The following is an 18,200-nucleotide window of genomic DNA, read 5'->3' on the forward strand; positions in this document are numbered from 1 at the left end:
TGGTCCTTCTCGATGACAAGCATACACATAACATGATGCAGCCACCACCATGCTTGAAAATATGAAGAGTGGTACTCAGTGATGTATTGTGTTGGATATAACAAAAACACAATGCTTCATATTCAGGACAAAAAGTTAATTTCTTTGCCACATGTTTTGCAGTATTACTTTAGTGCCTTATTGCAAACAGGATGCATGATTTGAAATGGTCTTATTCTGTACAGGCTTCCTTCCTTTCACTCTGTCAATTAGGTTAGTAATTGTGGAGTAACTACAATGTTGTTGATCCATCCTCAATTTTCTCCTATCACAGCCATTAAACTCTGTGACTGGTTTAAAATCCCCACTGGCCTCATGGTGAAATCCCTGAGCGGTTTCCTTCCTCTACGGCAACTGAGTTTGGAAGGACGCCTGTATCTTTATAGTGACTGGGTGTATTGATACACCATCCAAAGTGCAATTAATAACCTCACCATGCTCAAAGGGACATTCAATGGCAGTTTTTTTGTAATGTATTTGAATCTACTAATGATGCCCTTCTTTGCGAGGCATTAGAAAACCTCCCTGGTCTTTGTCATTGAATCTGTGCTTGAAATTCTGACTGAGTGACCAAACAGATACAGTGGGGCAAAAAGTATTTAGTCAGCCACCAATTGTGCAATTTCTCCCACTTAAAAAGATGAGAGATGCCTGTAATGTTCATCATAGGTACACTTCAACTATGACAGACAGAAATTCATAAAAAATCCTACAATGTGATTTTCTGGATTTTTTTCTCTCATTTTGTCTGTTATAGTTGAAGTGGACCTATGATTAAAATTACAGGCCTCTCTCTTCTTTTTAAGTGGGAGAACTTGCACAATTGGTGGCTGACTAAATACTTTTTTGCCCCACTGTAATTGTATGTGTAGGGTACAGAGATGAAGTAGTCATTCAAAAATCATGTTAAACACTATTATTGCACACATAGTGAGTCCACACAACTTATTATGTGACTTGTTAAGCACATTTTTACTCCTGGAGTTATATAAACATGCCATAATAAAGGGGTTGAATACTTACTGACTGAAGGCATTTCAGCTTTGCATTTTAAATTCATTTCTAAACATTTCTAAAAACATAATGCCACTTTGACACGATGGCCTATTGTGCGTAGATCAGTGACACAACATCTAAATTTAAATAATTTGAAATTCAGGCTGCAACGTAACAAAACGTGGAAAAAGTCAAGGGGTCTAAATGCTTTCCGAAGGCAACCGTGTGTATACAGTGTGTAGTAACTAAATGTACAGTACAGTCTTCATGGACATCTGTTCCTAACAATATGTAATTAGTGGGCTGTAAACAAAGTCACCCCCCTACCACTGAGCTCAACTCTGACTGTGGGCAGAGGGCCGAGGGCAGGGGCCAGACACACAGTGGACTGCACAGTACACCGTTTCTGTTTCAGCAAGTCCAGTGTGTCTTTCTACGTGGTGTATTCTATCTCGTACATTTGTTATATTACGCTGTGTGTGTCCCAAATGACACCATATTGCCTACTGAGTGCCCATAGGGCTCTGGTCAAAAGTAGTGCATTATATAGGGAATAGGATGCCATTTGGAACAAAAACGCTGACGCTCTGATCTGAAGCTCTACTCCCAGCTTGCACGTAACTTTCTGTAATAACATGTGTTTCTTAGAGCTTGGTGAGAGCGTGGTTGTCCTATGGCTATTTTGCATATAATCTTCCCACAACTTTCTGGGAATGTTGCAGGATGAAAAATAAAATCACTTGGCATTCTCAGCACATTTAAGGAACTTTATTTTCTTGTTTTTTCTGTACTTCAGCAGAACGTTTCCTAAAAGTTCAAACGTGGTTACATTTAAATAACATTTTGGTAATGCTCCAGGAACGTCCTCCAACTGGTTTGACATTAGGAATGTTCTCAAATAGTTCAGAGACCGTTAATAAACAACGTTCTTCTGTGTGAATTTCAGAACTTCCCCATAACGTTTCCTACAGGTTTCCTCATGGTTCTATTTAAAGTCATGTTCTCATTGTTCCGAGAGCGTTAAGACAACGTTACACAAAAACCACAAGAAAACTTGAGTAAAGTTCAGAGAACATTCTAAGAATGTTATTTAAAAACATATACATTCTGTTGTCAGCATCCACAAAACTCTCCATCTTGTTAAGTTTATTTAGGTGTGTTAGCTGAGCCCACTAATTGGCCACACCCGATCTTAATAAGTGCATGTTTCCTTTGAAAAGGGGTCTGTTTCTAATAGACAAACATTTGAGATTTTTGATTTGTATGAATTTAAAAAAACATGGCAAGCTAGCTCCATCCTGGTGATGCAGTGGAATAATTCCATGGAGAGAGAACAGAATATCATAGGTTTGAATCTCACTGATGCTGTGCCACAATAAAAAAATAAATGTGGTGTCAATGACTAATGCTTAAGCAAATGAATTTTCATGTGTCCTATCTTTGCTTGGAGTTTAAAACAGCTAACCCAAACAAAGCAAGCAGTGATTTTAAAAAGTCTTCCATGCTCTTAGAATGTTAATGAATTACCTTCAAATGACCTATCATTTCTGTTCTCAAAACGTTAATTAAACCTCCAATGAAAACTTTCAGGGAACCATAGTAAAACCTTCTCAGAACCTCCCTGCAACCTAAAAATGTACGTTCCAAGAACTGGCAACATTAAAAAAAGTTATAATCAGGAATTCATGGGAATCTGGGAATTCATTCCCAGATTGTAACGATCGTTGTCCTCCTTGGATGAGGAATAGGAAGGATCGGACCAAAACACAGCGTGGTAAGTGTCCATTTTAATAAAATATAACTGAACACTGAATACAAAATAACCAAAGTGAACCAATGAACCTCGAAACAGTTCTGTATGGTGAAACACAGACCATGAAAACAACTACCCACAACCCATAGTGGGAAAACAGGCGGCCTAAGTATGGTTCTCAATCAGAGACAATGACAGACAGCTGTCACTGATTGAGAACCATACCCGGCCAAAAACACAGAAATACAAAAACATAGAAAAAAAGAACATAGAACGCCCACCCAAGTCACACCCTGGCCTAACCAAAATAGAGAATAAAAAGCCCCTCTATGGCAAGGGAGTGACACAGATTCAATGGGAAACCAAAAACGTACTTTCCCACAACTTCCAAGGAACCAAATGTGCTAGCTGGGCAGACACACAGGTTGAAGGAGTTCTATTTCTCAGATGAAACTAGAGACACGAATTGTCTCTCTTCGTTTTGTGTTGAAATTCATGTGTGCAGTGCAGCGAGACAGGGTTCAATACCTTCTCAGAGGAGAGGGAGAAAGGTTGGTTTACGGAACAAATCAGAACACGAAAGCACACGTCGGATACGGAAGCAGATCGGATTGAAATGAAAGAGAAAGAAAAAGAAAAAGAGAGAGGCATGCATACTGTAGCTGCTGATAGCAGTCGGTGCTGTCAGACAGATAAGGGTGTTCATTAAACCACTCCAAGTAAACATCATTGACATGATATGAATATCAATGAACTACCCTGATGTGGTTCCCTTGAGTAAATGTAAATAAACTAGTGCACTGTGAGTATACACTGAGCATATGAACTAACTAAATGCATATGCTACTCTCTCCATGGATGCGTCCCAAGTGGCACTCTATTTTTTATAGAGTACACTACTTTTGGCCATTACCCTATGGGGCCCTCGTCAAAACTAGTGCACTTAACCGGTAATAGGGTTCAGTTTTGGTCCTATAAATGAGCTCCACTCTGACTGTGGGCAGGTGGACTCACTGGACTGCACACTACACTGTTTCCGTCTCTCCAGTGTGGCTTTCACTGTGGTGTATTCTATCTAGTACATTGTTCTATTACTCGAGTTGCTTCCCAAATGACAGCCATTTCAATACCCTCTCAGGGAAAGAGAGAAAGGTAGGTTGGTTTACGAAAACAAATCAGAACAGCAGAAAACACGTCGGAAGCACAATAGATATTGAAGCAGATCGGATTGAAATGAAAACTGGCCGACAGTCAAGCTTGTCTTTTCTTCATTTTTATATTGAACAGGCCCTAATCAAGGAATGATAAATCCGATCAGGACGCACATTGGATGATGAATAGTAGAGACTGGCCTCATTGAGGGGGGAGTGGAATTGTTATCACAGTGAAAAAGAGGTAGGGAGAGGAGGAGATATGAGAGCAGTGGTGAGAGGTATTCACCCAAAATGAGCCATACTGCAAGAGGAGGAAGGTGTGAGAGAGGATGTGTGATTATGAATCTCCCTGACTTGACAAAGAAAGCTGAGATACACACGCACCCTACCACACACACACACACACACACACACACACACACACACACACACACACACACACACACACACACACACACACACACACACACACACACACACACACACACACACACACACACACACACACACACACACACACACACACACACACACACACACACACACACAGCATTGCTTTTTTAGGGTATTGAATCCTTGGTAACATTTTCTAAAATTATGCCTAGTAATTATTCCTTAAGTTTGTGAGGTAAGTGAGGCTTGAGTCAACAGCGCCCCAGTGTCCCTGGTGGACTGGTTATACATTGTTTGGCTTGGCTGATCAGAGGTCAGTTCTTGATTTGTATCCCAGACTTGGCTCGGTGCTGTTGCTGGAATTAGAGCTGACTCCAACGGACCTCGTCTAGTTTGTTCTCCAGTGATTGTACATTCTCCACTGGAACAGAGAGTAGAGGTGGTTTATTCACTCTAGTTTCATCAGGCTGTCCCCACGTTGGCCTCCATATCGTAATTTCATCAGGAAGCCCCCACATCAGCCTCTATATATTTGTTTCATCAGGGTGCCCACACGTCGGTCTCTAAATCGTAGTTTCATGATGCTGCCCCCATGTTGGCCTCTAAATCATAGTTTATCAGGGTGCCCCCACGCCGGCCTCTATATCGTAGTTTCATCAGGCTGTCCCCATGTTGGCCTCTATATCATAGTTTCATCAGGGTCTTCCCGTGTGGCCTCAGTATCATAGTTTCATCAGGCTGTCCCCACATTGGTCTCTATATCGTAGTTTCATCAGGGTCTTCCCATGTGGCCTCAGTATCATAGTTTCATCAGGCTGTCCCCATATTGGTCTCTATATCGTAGTTTCATCAGGATGTCCCTGCGTTGGCCTGTATATCGTAGTTTCATCAGGGTCTTCCCGCGTCGGCCTCGATATCGTAGTTTCATCAGGGTGCCCCCACGTCGGCCTCGATATCGGAGTTTCATAATGCTGCCCCCACGTCGCCCTCTATATCATCGTATTTTCCTCTTCCTAGTGTCGAGTATAATTCTTCATCCAAATCGAGATTAGTGATCGCTGTTCTAAGTCCAGAAGCTCTTTGCCGTCATAGGAAACAATGGTGGAAACATTATGTACAAAAAAAGTTATGATTAGTGCAAAAAAAACACACAAAATAGCAGAATTGGTCAGGAGCCCGTAAAACGGCCGCTATACTGTACATGCCAGCGCCATTCTGTATAGGCCCTGGTCAAAAATAGTGCACTAAATAGGGAATAGGGTGCCATTTGGGACACACTCCCAGACTGCAGCTCTTCCCTTCTCCGAAATGGCCAACGCAAGGGATACTAACTGTCCTCCTGAGCACGTTCCAGATGAGAAATATTAGAGTAACAATTCTGCTCATGAAAAGTCATTCCCCTTCACTGTTGAAAAACTCCTCTTTCTTCACGCTGCTCGTTTGAAATATGGACTCCTTTTTCAAACCCGGAGTCAACACAGAGCCATATGAGTTATGAGATGTAAATTCATATTTTGCTGCAGCATCAGGGCAAGGAACTGTGTTCTCTAAAATGGGCTCAACCAAAACAATAAATGACTCATGTTCTACAGAGCAGATTGACACCGTGACCTACTAACCACATACTGTTAATAAACTAGTGTGCCATAAAGCATTTCTATAGGCAAAAGTCCTTACAACTCCCACAGCCCTGACAAGTGACTGAAAAGCCGGTGCACCAACATATGAATCAAGATGCAGAATTTCTTTTACACTGTGTCGTCATGTTCAATTTGCTATTTACAATACAGTTAGTGATGTACAGTAGGAGGCCGAACACACAGGCCATCCATCCAACAGGAAACAGTAAGATGGCCTGTGTGGGTTTGCCAGGGGATGTGAGCGGCGTGGAGCTATGTTTGTAACAGTGCTAAAGTTGTCTAACAACTGTCAAATGTGAGGCGCAACAGAGCCAGTTACAACTGAAGTATCTGATTAACACAGTGGCCACAGCCTATCACCTACTGTAGGTAAGCCCTTGTTTAATAGCCTACGACTTGATGCTGAAATGTTACGACATTCTACTTCAAAACCAAATGGTACATAGTCACAAAAGTATTTGTCAAATGAAAAAAAGAAACGTGAAAAAAAGGAATGGAGCGGCATCCCCCCCCCGTGAGCACTGAGCGATTTTTTTGCAGAGCGGGGGAACAGATGTTGAGCGCCAGAACGGTGTGCAAAGACCAATCCGAGATCGATGAGTGGAATTTCCAACCGCTCAAATACTCTGGCGTGTGCATGTGTATGTAAACACGATGCTAGTTACCTGTTGGACGTCCTGTTGGAACACACAGAGCTGTAGCCTCTGGTGCAGGCGGACCTTGCGGTGCTGCCAGATGCTCTCCAGGCGTCTCTGATGGTGCAGGACCTCGTGGACCACGTCCAAGATACAGTGGACCGCCTTGGAGTAGTTGGCCGTGGCCGTCAGAGACTCCGAGTTCCCCGGGCTCAATGGTCTCTGGAGGACATCCAGCAGTGCCTTGCCATCCTGACTGACCTTTTGACAGAGAGGGATGTGATATTTATTTATTATTATTTTATTTTTTTAACCTTTATTTACTAGGCAAGTACTGTTAAGAACAAATTCTTATTTTCAACGACGGCCTAGGAACAACGGCCTAGGAACAACGGCCTAGCCTAGGAACAACTGCCTGTTCAGGGGCAGAACGACACCTTGTCAGCTCGGGGATTTGAACTTGCAACCTTGCAACATATTATGCTAACCACTAGGCTACCCTGCCGGGTTACTGGCCCAATGCTCTAACTGCTAGGCTAGAGCTAGTCTAATCCTCCTAATAGAGGCAACAGGTAGCCTAGTGGTTAGAGCATTGGGCCAGTAACCAAAAGTTTGCTGGATCGATTCCCTGAGCTGACAAGGTAAAAATCTGTTGTTCTGCCCCTGAACAAGGCAGTTAACCCACTATTCCCCAGTAGGCTCTCATTGTAAATAAGAATTTGTTCTTAACTGACTTGCCTAGTCAAATAAAGGTTTACAAAAACAAAACAAAGGTTCAAATCTCCAAACTGACAAGGTGAAAAAAAATCTGTCAATCTGCCCTTGAGCAAAGCACTTTACCCTAATTGCTCCAGGGTCACTGTCAATAATATCTGATCCCTGGCAGTAACACCACTGTCTCAGGGGGAGATGGGATACGCAAAAAACACATTCCCATTTTACACCTCACACTTGTAAATGCATTGAAACACGACAAATATAAGCACCCCCTATTTGACTACAGGGTTGCAACTTTCCCAAAATTCCCAGGTTCTCCACAAATCACATTTGGAGGATTCCTAGATTTCCCTCCCGATTTCAGGATTTTTGAGGGGAAAACCTAGGAATTTTCAGAATGTCCCAGAGATTTTGAAACTCTATGTCTGCATTAGATACAGTAATCACAATTCATCTTGAAGCTTGTCATGTCAGTCAAATCTTAGTTTCATTATGTGGAAAGAAACGTTTGAGGAAAATAAGGGATTTGAAAGTCAGTTCCTTGCTAATAACCTCTGTTCTGTTCTAGCTGCACATGCACCGTCCTAAATTAAGCAAAGTCAAAGCTAAATCGCTAAATGACATGCACTTTCTTGTGCATTAGGATTCGTTTTTTTCTTCTTCATCTATGGCACAATATGGAAGAGAACAGCAAAGCCTTTCTTTTTTTGGTTCAAACCACAGAGACGTTTATAGCAACCTATTCAGAGATGACACTAAAATAAAACAACCAAGGAGGAAAAAAGTAAGTGGAGTGCAGAGTCATCTAGTGAAATGCTACACAACCACAAACCTATCATCATACAGGATCTTCTGTGGGGAGTAAATCTGACATGGAAGGACAGAGGTCCACGTAATGCATAACAGGCCACGTGTCACACAGGTTGCAATGCAGATGGATTCAATGTGGTGGGTAAAGGTCATGTTTGATATAAAACTGTAGTACAGGGAAACGTTTACATGAAAGAGTTTTGTGTCTGGATACGATCTGATTTAAGGACTTCTTCATTTAACGGCAACATTTTAACGTTATGTGCAGAGTACATTCATGCTTAGATTGCTTATGATAATGTTAAGATAACTTATGACAATCTTTTAAAAAGCATCGTATATATATCATATAAAAAGGGGGACTACAATTGTGGTCATTCCCCTTAAAAGCTATGTGGTGGGATCTTAAACTAGCACAGAATGCCACTATAAACCTGAGTTTAGTTAGTGCTCGAACTGGGTGAGTGTCAGGATTGGGGACAATACCATATCAATTCAGACAGTAAACCAAATTCCAAATCCATATTCTCCAATTCCCAATTGAAAAGCATTGACAATAATTGAAATCTTAGTGTCCTTCCTGAATTGACCGGGATTGAAATTGAATTCGCCCCAACCCTGGTTTGTGTTGTGAGGGTGTCTCACCTCGGTGTAGGCCTGGGTCACTTGTTCGTAGAGGGTCTGGTGGTGGTGGATGGCCAGCTCCAGGTCCTGCATATCCGAGGGCAGTCCCCCCTCACTACACATCTTACACCAGGCCTCCACCCCAGCCAGGAACTGTATGAACACAGCCCAAAAAGACACATTCACACAACAGAACAGAGACAGATAGATCAATCAACAGAGCCCGGGGATAAATTTCATAGACAGAGGCCGGCAGGGAGGGAGGAAGGGAGGTAGGGAAGCATGGAGAGAGGAAGGGAGGTAGGGAAGCATGGAGGGAGGAAGGGAGGTAGGGAAGCATGGAGGGAGGAAGGGAAGCATGGAGGGAGGTAGGGAAACAGGGAGGGAGGTAGGGAAGGGAGGTAGGGAAGCATGGAGGGAGGAAGGGAGGTAGGGAAGCAGGGAGGGAGGGAATCATGGAGGGAGGAAGGGAGGGAGGAAGGGAGGTAGGGAAGCATGGAGAGAGGAAGGGAGGTAGGGAAGCATGGAGGGAGGAAGGGAGGTAGGGAAGCATGGAGGGAGGTAGGGAAACAGGGAGGGAGGAAGGGAGGTAGGGAAGCATGGAGGGAGGAAGGGAGGTAGGGAAGCAGGGAGGGAGGGAATCATGGAGGGAGGAAGGGAGGGAGGGAAGCAGGGAGGGAGGGAAGCATGGAGGGAGGAAGGGAGGTAGGGAAGCAGGGAGGGAGGGAAGCATGGAGGGAGGAAGGGAGGGAGGAAAGCATGGAGGGAGGAAGGGAGGTAGGGAAGCAGGGAGGGAGGGAAGCATGGAGGGAGGAAGGGAGGTAGGGAAGCAGGGAGGGAGGGAAGCATGGAGGGAGGAAGGGAGGGAGGTAAGCATGGAGGGGGGGAAGCATGGAGGGAGGAAGGGAGGTAGGGAAGCAGGGAGGGAGGGAAGCATGGAGGGATAAAGGGAGGTAGGGAAGCAGGGAGGGAGGAAGGGAGGGAGGTAGGGAAGCAGGGAGGGAGGGAAGCATGGAGGGAAGAAGGGAGGGAGGGAAGCTTGGAGGGAGGAAGGGAGGTAGGGAAGCATGGAGGGAGGAAGTGAGGTAGGGAAGCAGGGAGGGAGGGAAGCATGGAGGGAGGAAGGGAGGTAGGGAAGCAGACAGGCAAGCAGACCCTCTTTACGAGAGGCTGAGGAAACCCTGGACCCCGCCTGCCTGCCTGTCTGGCTCTCTGTAAAGCAGAAAAATCTACAGCCGACAGGCACACCTGTAGCCCCAAACAATCTGCATCATAGCAGCTGCTGCCAAGGCAACGCAGGTCTATCTGCCAAGGCAACAGCCAGAGAAATACAGGACAACATTGACACTACAATCTCTCTCAGACGGCCTGTGGGCTGGAAGGATGGTCAAAGCGTTGATGCAACGCTTGAATTGTCATGCAAATCCCCCTTTGATGTCAGTACATGTTTTACATAAATGTCTGCGTTACGTGCTCAGACTTCAAGTTAGGTAGAATTCAGGGCTATGTGACTGAGTGACAACAGTATGAGGGTTGCAGCCCGTAGGCCTACTGTCTACTGCCAACCTGTTCCGACTTCTGGTGGAAGACGGCCGACATGGCCAGGATGGTGCTGCGTTCATCCAGGGCGGCGGCGAAGCTCTTCCACTCCTGGTCCAGCTGGGCCGAGATCTGTTTGATCTGCTGCGAGGCGTAGTGGCCCGCCTCCGACAGCCGCGACGCCACCGACATGATCCGATTGATGTTCACATAGGCATTCTGCACCGAGGGAGGGAGGGACACACATAGAGAAGACATCATATATTATGGGAAAGATCCAGGGTCTATATCAGGGTTATTCAACTTGTACCCGATGAGGTCCGGAGCTGGTTTTCCATTCTACCTGATAATTAATTGCCAGAGTTGAGTTTGAGGGGTCAATATAATTTAATTCAGGATCTATTTAATTTAATTCAGGATATATTGAATTAAATTCAGGATATTGTTTTTAATTGAATTCAGGATCTATTTGCTCCTTATAGCCCTGCGACCAACCATCAAACAGGCAAAGCATCAATACAGAGCTAAGATTGAACACCGGCTCCGACGCTCGTCTTATGTGGCAGGGCTTGCAAACTATTACAGACTGCAAAGGGAAGCACAGCCACGAGCCTACCAGACGAGCTAAACCACTTCTATGCTCGCTTCGAGGCAAGCAACACTGAGGCATGCATGAGAGCATCCGCTGTTCCGGACGACTGTGTGATCACGCTCTCCGTAGCTGACATGAGTAAGATCTTTAAACAGGTCAACATACACAAGGCTGCAGGGCCAGATGGATTACCAGGACATGTGCAGACCAACTGGCAGGTGTCTTCACAAACATTTTCAACATGCCCCTGATTGAGTCTGTAATACCAACATGTTTCAAGCAGACCACCATAGTCCCCAAGAACACAAAGGCAACCTGCCTAAATGAGTAGCACTCACGTCCGTAGCCATGAAGTGCTTTGAAAGGTTGGTGAGGGCTCACATCAACATCATTATCCCAGAAACCCTAGACCCACTCCAATTTACATACTGCCCAAACAGATCCACAGATGATGCAATCTCTATTGCACTCCATGCTGACCTTTCCCACCTGGACAAAAGCAACACTTATGTGAGAATACTATTCATTGAGTACAGCTCAGCGTTCAACACCACAGTACCCTCAAAGCTTATCACTAAGCTAAGGATCCTGGGACTAAACACCTCCCTCTGCAACTGGATCCTGGGCTTCCTGATGGGCCGCCCCAAGGTGGTGAGGGTAGGTAGCAACACATCTGCCACGCTGATCCTCAACACTGGAGCTCCCCAAGGGTGCATACTCAGTCCCGTCCTCTACTCCCTGTTCATCCACGACTGCATGGCCAGGCATGAATCCAACACCATCATTAAGTTTGCAGACGACACAACAGTGTCACCGACAACGACGAGACAACCTATATTGAGGAGGTCAGAGACCTGGCCGGGTGGTGCCAGAATAACAACCTATCCCTCAACGTAAACAAAACTAAGGAGATGATTGTGGACGACAGGAAAAGGAGGACCGAGCATGCCCCCATTCTCATCGATGGGGCTGTAGTGGAGCAGGTTGAGAGCTTCAAGTTCCTTGGTGTCCACATCATCCAACAAACTAGAATGGTCCAAACACACCAAGACAGTCGTGAAGAGGGTACGACAAAGCCTATCCCCCTCAGGAAACTAAAGAATTTGGCATGGGTCCTGAGATCCTCAAAAGGTTCTACAGCTGCAACATCAAGAGCATCCTGCCTGACTGGTTGCATCACTGCCTGGTACTGCAATTGCTCGGCCTCTGACTGCAAGGCACTACAGAGGGTAGTGTGTACGGCCCAGTACATCACTGAGGCTAAGCTGCCTGCCATCCAGGACCTCTACACCAGGCGGTGTCAGAGGAAGGCAAAGACCCCAGCCATCCCAGTCATAGACTGTTCTCTCTACTACCGCATGGCAAGGGGTACCGGAGTGCCAAGTCTAGGACAAAAAGGCTTCTCAACAGTTTTTACCCCTAAGCCATAAGACTCCTGAACAGGTAATCAAATGGCTACCCGGACTATTTGCATTGTGTGCCCCTCCCAACCCCTCTTTTTTACGCTGCTGCTACTCTCTGTTTATCATATAAGCAAAGTCACTTTAACTATACATTCACGTACATACTACCTCAATTGGGCCGACCAACCAGTGCTCCCGCACATTGGCTAACCGGGCTATCTGCATTGTGTCCCGCCACCCACCAACACCTCTTTTATGCTACTGCTACTCTCTGTTCATCATGTATGCATAGTCACTTTAACCATATTTACATGTACACACTACCTCAACTCAGCCTGACTAACCGGTGTCTGTACGAAGCCTCACAACTTTTATAGCCTCGCTACTGTATATAGCCTGGCTTTTTACTGTTGTTTTATTTCTTTACTTACCTATTGTTCACCTAATACCTACTATCGCTTATTAGCCAATCAATCAATGCTACAGAGATACTGTATGACCTGTGAGCCAGTCCGGCATGAAATTATGGTGTAGAGCTTAGCGACAACAAGCGTGACAGATTTCTGCAGCTTTGACTGAATCGCTCAATCTCTGGCAGGCCACCCCTGATGTCTTTGACACACAAACAGGTAGACAGACATGTACATCCTCTGTGCTGCCATCTGGCTCTGTAGTCCACAAAACCCACCCACCCATCCCTCCACTATGGGAGTTCAATCATCTCTGGCCGCTTTAGGCCCAACCATTTATCAGCTTCACATGATGCCACCTTGGGCTTTATTTACCGCAAACCTGATTAGAACCGGTAATGAAGGCATGAAAAACAAACAGCTTAAAGCAGGGCTTCAGTGAACTACGTTCAGACATGGTAGCTACATGCTGGACACGCTGAGCCAAGACACGTCAAAACATAATAACAGCATGATTTAGGAGTCTGTATGAGCAGAGAGAGAGAGAGAGAGAGAGAGAGAGAGAGAGAGAGAGAGAGAGAGAGAGAGAGAGAGAGAGAGAGAGAGAGAGAGAGAGAGAGAGAGAGGCGGAGCAAGAGAGAGTGTGGAGGGAGCGAGCGAGACAGAGAGAACGAGAGAGAGTGAGAGAGAGTGGTTCTTCAGTGAGAGCCAAGCTGCCTCTGAGTGGGGAGGTTTTTATTGTAAAAAAAATACAATGTCAATAGAAGGCTAGAATCGGACTAAAAAACAAAAATATATAAGTATTGAAAAATATACTGTGTCTGTATAATGTATTTAGTATGTATAAGCTGGAAGTTTGTAAGTCGCTCTGGATAAGAGCGTCTGCTAAATGACTTAAATGTAAATGAGAAGCGTTGTTGTCCATTAGTTTACTCCAATTAGATGGTAGGGGTGTTAGGGTTAGGGGGAAATATATATTGAGGGATTGGAAATGATGCAGACAATAACACTGATGGAAGGCACAATCTATCAACAATTTTAAAGCTGATCTACCCCCCCCCTAAATGCTAGGACTTTCCATGTCATTCAAATGTGCATGTGGTGTGTTTGGTACATACAGTGCCGCGGAAAAACGATTTGCCCCCTTTCTGGTTGTCTCTATTTTTGCATATTTTTTTATACTGAATATTATCAGAACTTCAACCAAAACCTAATATTAGATAAAGGAAACGCGTGTTTACAAATAACCAACAAATTGATACTTACTTCATTCATTTAATTAACAAAGTTTTGCAACACCCAGCTCCCCTGTGTGAAAAAGAAAGTCATTGACATGGGTCCCATTATGCCTGGTGGAAACCAAACACCGCATTCTACAGTAAGAACCTTATACCAACGGTCAAGCATGGTGGTGGTGGTGTGATGCTTTTGGTGATGCTTTTCTGCCTCAGGACCTGGACCTGCACGACAAAAAAGCAACACATTTGAGGTTTTGGAATGGCCTAAGTTTTGGAATGGCCAAAATCCAGACCTAATCCCAATTGAGACGTTGTGCCAGGACTTGAAATGAGCAGTTCATGCTTGAAAACACACAAATGTCGTTGAGTTAAAGTATTTCTGCATGAAAGAATGGGCCAAAATTCCTCCACAGCAACGTGAGAGATCTGATCAGGAAACGTTTGGTTGGAGTCCTTGCAGCGAAAGGTGGCAGAACCAGTTATCGAGTGCAAGGGTGCAATGACTTTTTCACACAGGGGCATTGGATGTTGCATACTGTAACTTTGTTTATGAAATAACTGAAATAAGTGTGTAATTGTTATGTTATTTGTTCACCTTTATCTAATATTAGGTTTTGGTTGAAGATCTGATAACATTCAGTATCAAAAATATGGAAAAGTAGAGCAAATTAGATGGGGAGCAAATACTTTTTCCCAGGACTGTATGTGGCTTGATTTCTGAACCAAATAGCACCAAACATGTCTTCATTCTGTCAGAGCAAAACTGCAGTAGAGGCCATTCCCTACTCTAAGGTGTATCTCAAAAGGCACCCTATTCACTACTTATGACCAGGGCCATGTAGGTAACAGGGTGCCATTTTGGAAACATCCTAACAGTAATTTTAATGGCAGTGTGGTGTGTAACTGGTGAGTAGAAGCAGAGGCAATCAAATCAACATTGAGGAAGTAGCCTGCGATTTCAGTAGAGCAATTACTAATCTGAACGTGTGTGTTCATATGCAAAATGGACTTCGCCAGCGCTCCATCGCCAGTGGCCTGCGCTAAATCATTGGTAGCTGTACGAGCATGTTTCTTTCACAACCCTATTTGAAATACTAATACAGTAATTGAAAGGCTTTTTGACTCGCTCCTCGAACATCGACCGGTCTGTCTTTCAATAATTCCGCTTTTACTCCGCTCATACAAAGTGAAATCACTGAGCCGTGACTCAGAGTATTGATGTCATCCATATTATTAGATTCCCCCATCCCCATACACTGTGTCCTCTCACGCCACATAACCCTCTCACACCACATAGTCCTCTCACACCACATAGTCCTCTCACCCCACCTAGTTGCCACACCCCATTTAGTTCCCACATCCCATATAGTCCTCACACACTACATAGTCCTCACATACCATAGAATTCATGGCAAAGTGATTGTGCTGCGTCTGGAGGTCCACGGCGTGTTGGTAGCTGACTCCGATCTCTGTGTGGCTCTGCAGGAACACTTCCTTATTGTGACTGATCCAGTCAAACATCTATGATGGGAACAAACAAAGATACATAAGGTTAGTTAAGGTTGCTGGTTGGGTTACTGGTCCTGTGTGGCTCAGTTGTTAGGGCATGGTGCTTCTAGGTTCGATTCCCGCTGGGCACACCCATTCAGAAATGAATGCACGGCTTGCACGCATATAAATAGCATATTATATATAATCAATCAATCATCATAATGATCATTGAACATTCCCATTGATGGTTTAGCTGTTGTAACTCATCACAGCACAGCAGACAGACATTATTTCATTTGGAGGTGTATTGGACAGGATCAAGAGAGAGGAAAGACACAGCAAAGGGCTGGATTTGAACCCATGCTTCAGCAGTATATGTGACCCAGAGGCAGCAGCTTAGACCACTAGACCATCCTAGGACACAGCAGATTCAGAACATTCAGAGCTTTACATGATACTGTAGTCCTCTCTCTGGTGTTAATTATACCCTAATGATCATTGGGAGGCTTGCCATCGCTCTTTATTAAGATCCTGCACCAGTACACTCAACTACATGATCAAAAATTAAATAACGGTGGCGTGACAAGCATGATTATAGGGTCACATTAGGACAGCCCTCTAGGCCAGCAGCTTTACAGCAGCTTTACAGCCCCGCCTTGAAGAGCCCTGCGACATTAGAATACATCTATTTAATCAGGGTTGATTGAGCTGTTAATTAAACATTGGCTCAAGTGTGACCTCTCAGCGCTGCCTTCCAATGTAAGTCCTTATAAAAGGCATGAGTTGTCTGATGTGTTTGTACTGATATACCAGATTATGGAGCAGGTGTTGCTATAGACAATTTGCTCCGATTTAGACGTTTTTTTTAATGAATAGTGCTATGGTAATTATTATCCTACTAAACCATGATCAATTGCAGTAAAAAGTAACTTTGCAGTAAAAAAATTGCAGTAAAAAAATAACTTTAGGAAATAGAATGGAAAAGCAGAAAAGTGGCAAGGAAAAAATGGTCCTCCATATATTTTGGTTTTGAATCATATTTCTTACCCTCAAAGTAGGGTTTGATTTAATCAACTTTATTGTCAAAAGACCATATGATTGAAACGATACTTATAAATTACCTAATTTGTCATGCTTATTCAATTACATCTTGACAGCTTAATCTAATCATTTGCAAATTAAACGGAGAGAAGCTAGCTAAAGAATAATTAGCTCAATGACTGTTTCCTTTTTTTTAGGGGGGACAATTCTGGCTCAGTGCAGTTGCTGATAAATGGCTCCCTATCATGTTCACTTGACGATAAGGAACCGTTTGCACTGCAAGTTTGCTTTTCCTGCAAGTGCAGGAACATTCTCGGCAACGAAAGAGTGTTCAAAAGAGTGATCCTACATCTGTGTATCATTATCCAAAATGAACAACAACTTCTTCCTTATCATAAACCTAAAATGTACTCTGTAAAAATGACATATTCCTTGAAAGAAATACATTGATTGCATCAAAAGAGGTCTTTTTTTTCTCTATGGAGAACAACATTGATTTTAATCTATAACTCTCCGGACTAAAAAAAAAACATGTGAGATTTTTTTCCATCATATGGCGTTGATCATTACCAGTGCATGATGGGAGAGGAAGACGGCGACGTGGAGGCCAGGCGAGAGGAGCAGTAATTGTTCATTTTGACCGAGTCCCAAATGGCACCAGAATCCCTATAGGTCTTATCACCAGTAGCGGTGAGTGGGTAACATCACAGGGGAAGCCATGCCAGGGGGGGAAAAGCCAATATTACTACCTATGTGTTGTGATAATTGCGCTGTTTGCTCTATAACCTGTTAATTCAATCATATGCTTTGACACCTAAGAAGACACAGCGGCAGAATAAATTCAACCACACAGTTGTTTCATCACAAAACCAGAGAGCAACATCTATCCGGTGAAGTCCACAAACATATTGCATGTAACAAACAGTTAAATGACCTACAGCATGGTCAAGCAAGTTAATGTTTCCATTTTTGGATCACTAAACAACTATTGATTTAGAAACACAGATATTTAGTGCAAGTCACAAAGAAAACTGCATCCACTATTTCAACGTCAGCATTTCAACATAATCTAATCATCTATGCAGTGACAACTAAAAGATACGAACAACTATGTAGTCCAATAAATGTAATCTAAATATGATGTGGCTCTCCATGGTACTGATTTCTGTGTGTATGCCCGTGTGCGTGCTTGTGTAGCCGATGTGAAATTGCTAGCTAGTTAGCGGTGGTGCGCGCTAGTGGCGTTTCAATCGGTGACGTCACTTGCTCTGAGACCTTGAAGTAGTGGTTCCTCTTGCTCTGTAAGGGCCGCGGCATTTGTGGAGCGATGGGTAACGATGCTTCGAGGGTGACTATTGACGTGTGCAGAGCGTCCCTGGTTCACGCCCAGGTCGGGGCGAGGGGACGGACGTAAAGTCTATACTGTTACACTTGCAAGTAGAAAAAAACATGTTCACTCACCCTACTTGTAGAGAAACACCAATGGCATCCCCCTCTTTCATGTTGCCTAAACGATCTCTGTCATACAGTACACTCTTTAAATTATTGTTGTCCTAAGCTACCAGGCTAAAATGCTTGTTCACGGGCCTAACTTCCTTTCATGGGCAACAATGCGCCAGGCCAACTAGTTAATATTAGCCTACTACATCTAGCTGCATGTTGAACAGGCCAGGGGCACAATGTATGAATTTATGGTTGGATCAGAATCGGTGTTATAATAATTGG

At 44.1% G+C, this 18,200-nt stretch overlaps 1 protein-coding gene across 3 annotated transcripts in view; it reads right to left on the reverse strand.

Moving 5' to 3' along the window:
* LOC124042050 (kalirin-like) overlaps window positions 1-18,200 on the reverse strand; it is a 297,232-nt gene that overhangs the window by 145,012 nt on the left and 134,020 nt on the right. For all 3 annotated transcript variants that reach the window (XM_046360354.1, XM_046360336.1, XM_046360344.1), the window contains exons 6-9: window positions 15,342-15,464; window positions 10,328-10,519; window positions 8,783-8,914; window positions 6,641-6,871 (exon numbers count right to left, since the gene is read on the reverse strand). In XM_046360354.1, coding sequence (XP_046216310.1) covers window positions 6,641-6,871; window positions 8,783-8,914; window positions 10,328-10,519; window positions 15,342-15,464 — 678 coding nt within the window. The remainder of the gene's footprint in view (window positions 1-6,640; window positions 6,872-8,782; window positions 8,915-10,327; window positions 10,520-15,341; window positions 15,465-18,200) is intronic.

This window comes from Oncorhynchus gorbuscha, linkage group LG01 (genome assembly GCF_021184085.1).
Source record: "Oncorhynchus gorbuscha isolate QuinsamMale2020 ecotype Even-year linkage group LG01, OgorEven_v1.0, whole genome shotgun sequence".
NCBI classification, from domain to species: Eukaryota; Metazoa; Chordata; class Actinopteri; order Salmoniformes; family Salmonidae; genus Oncorhynchus; species Oncorhynchus gorbuscha.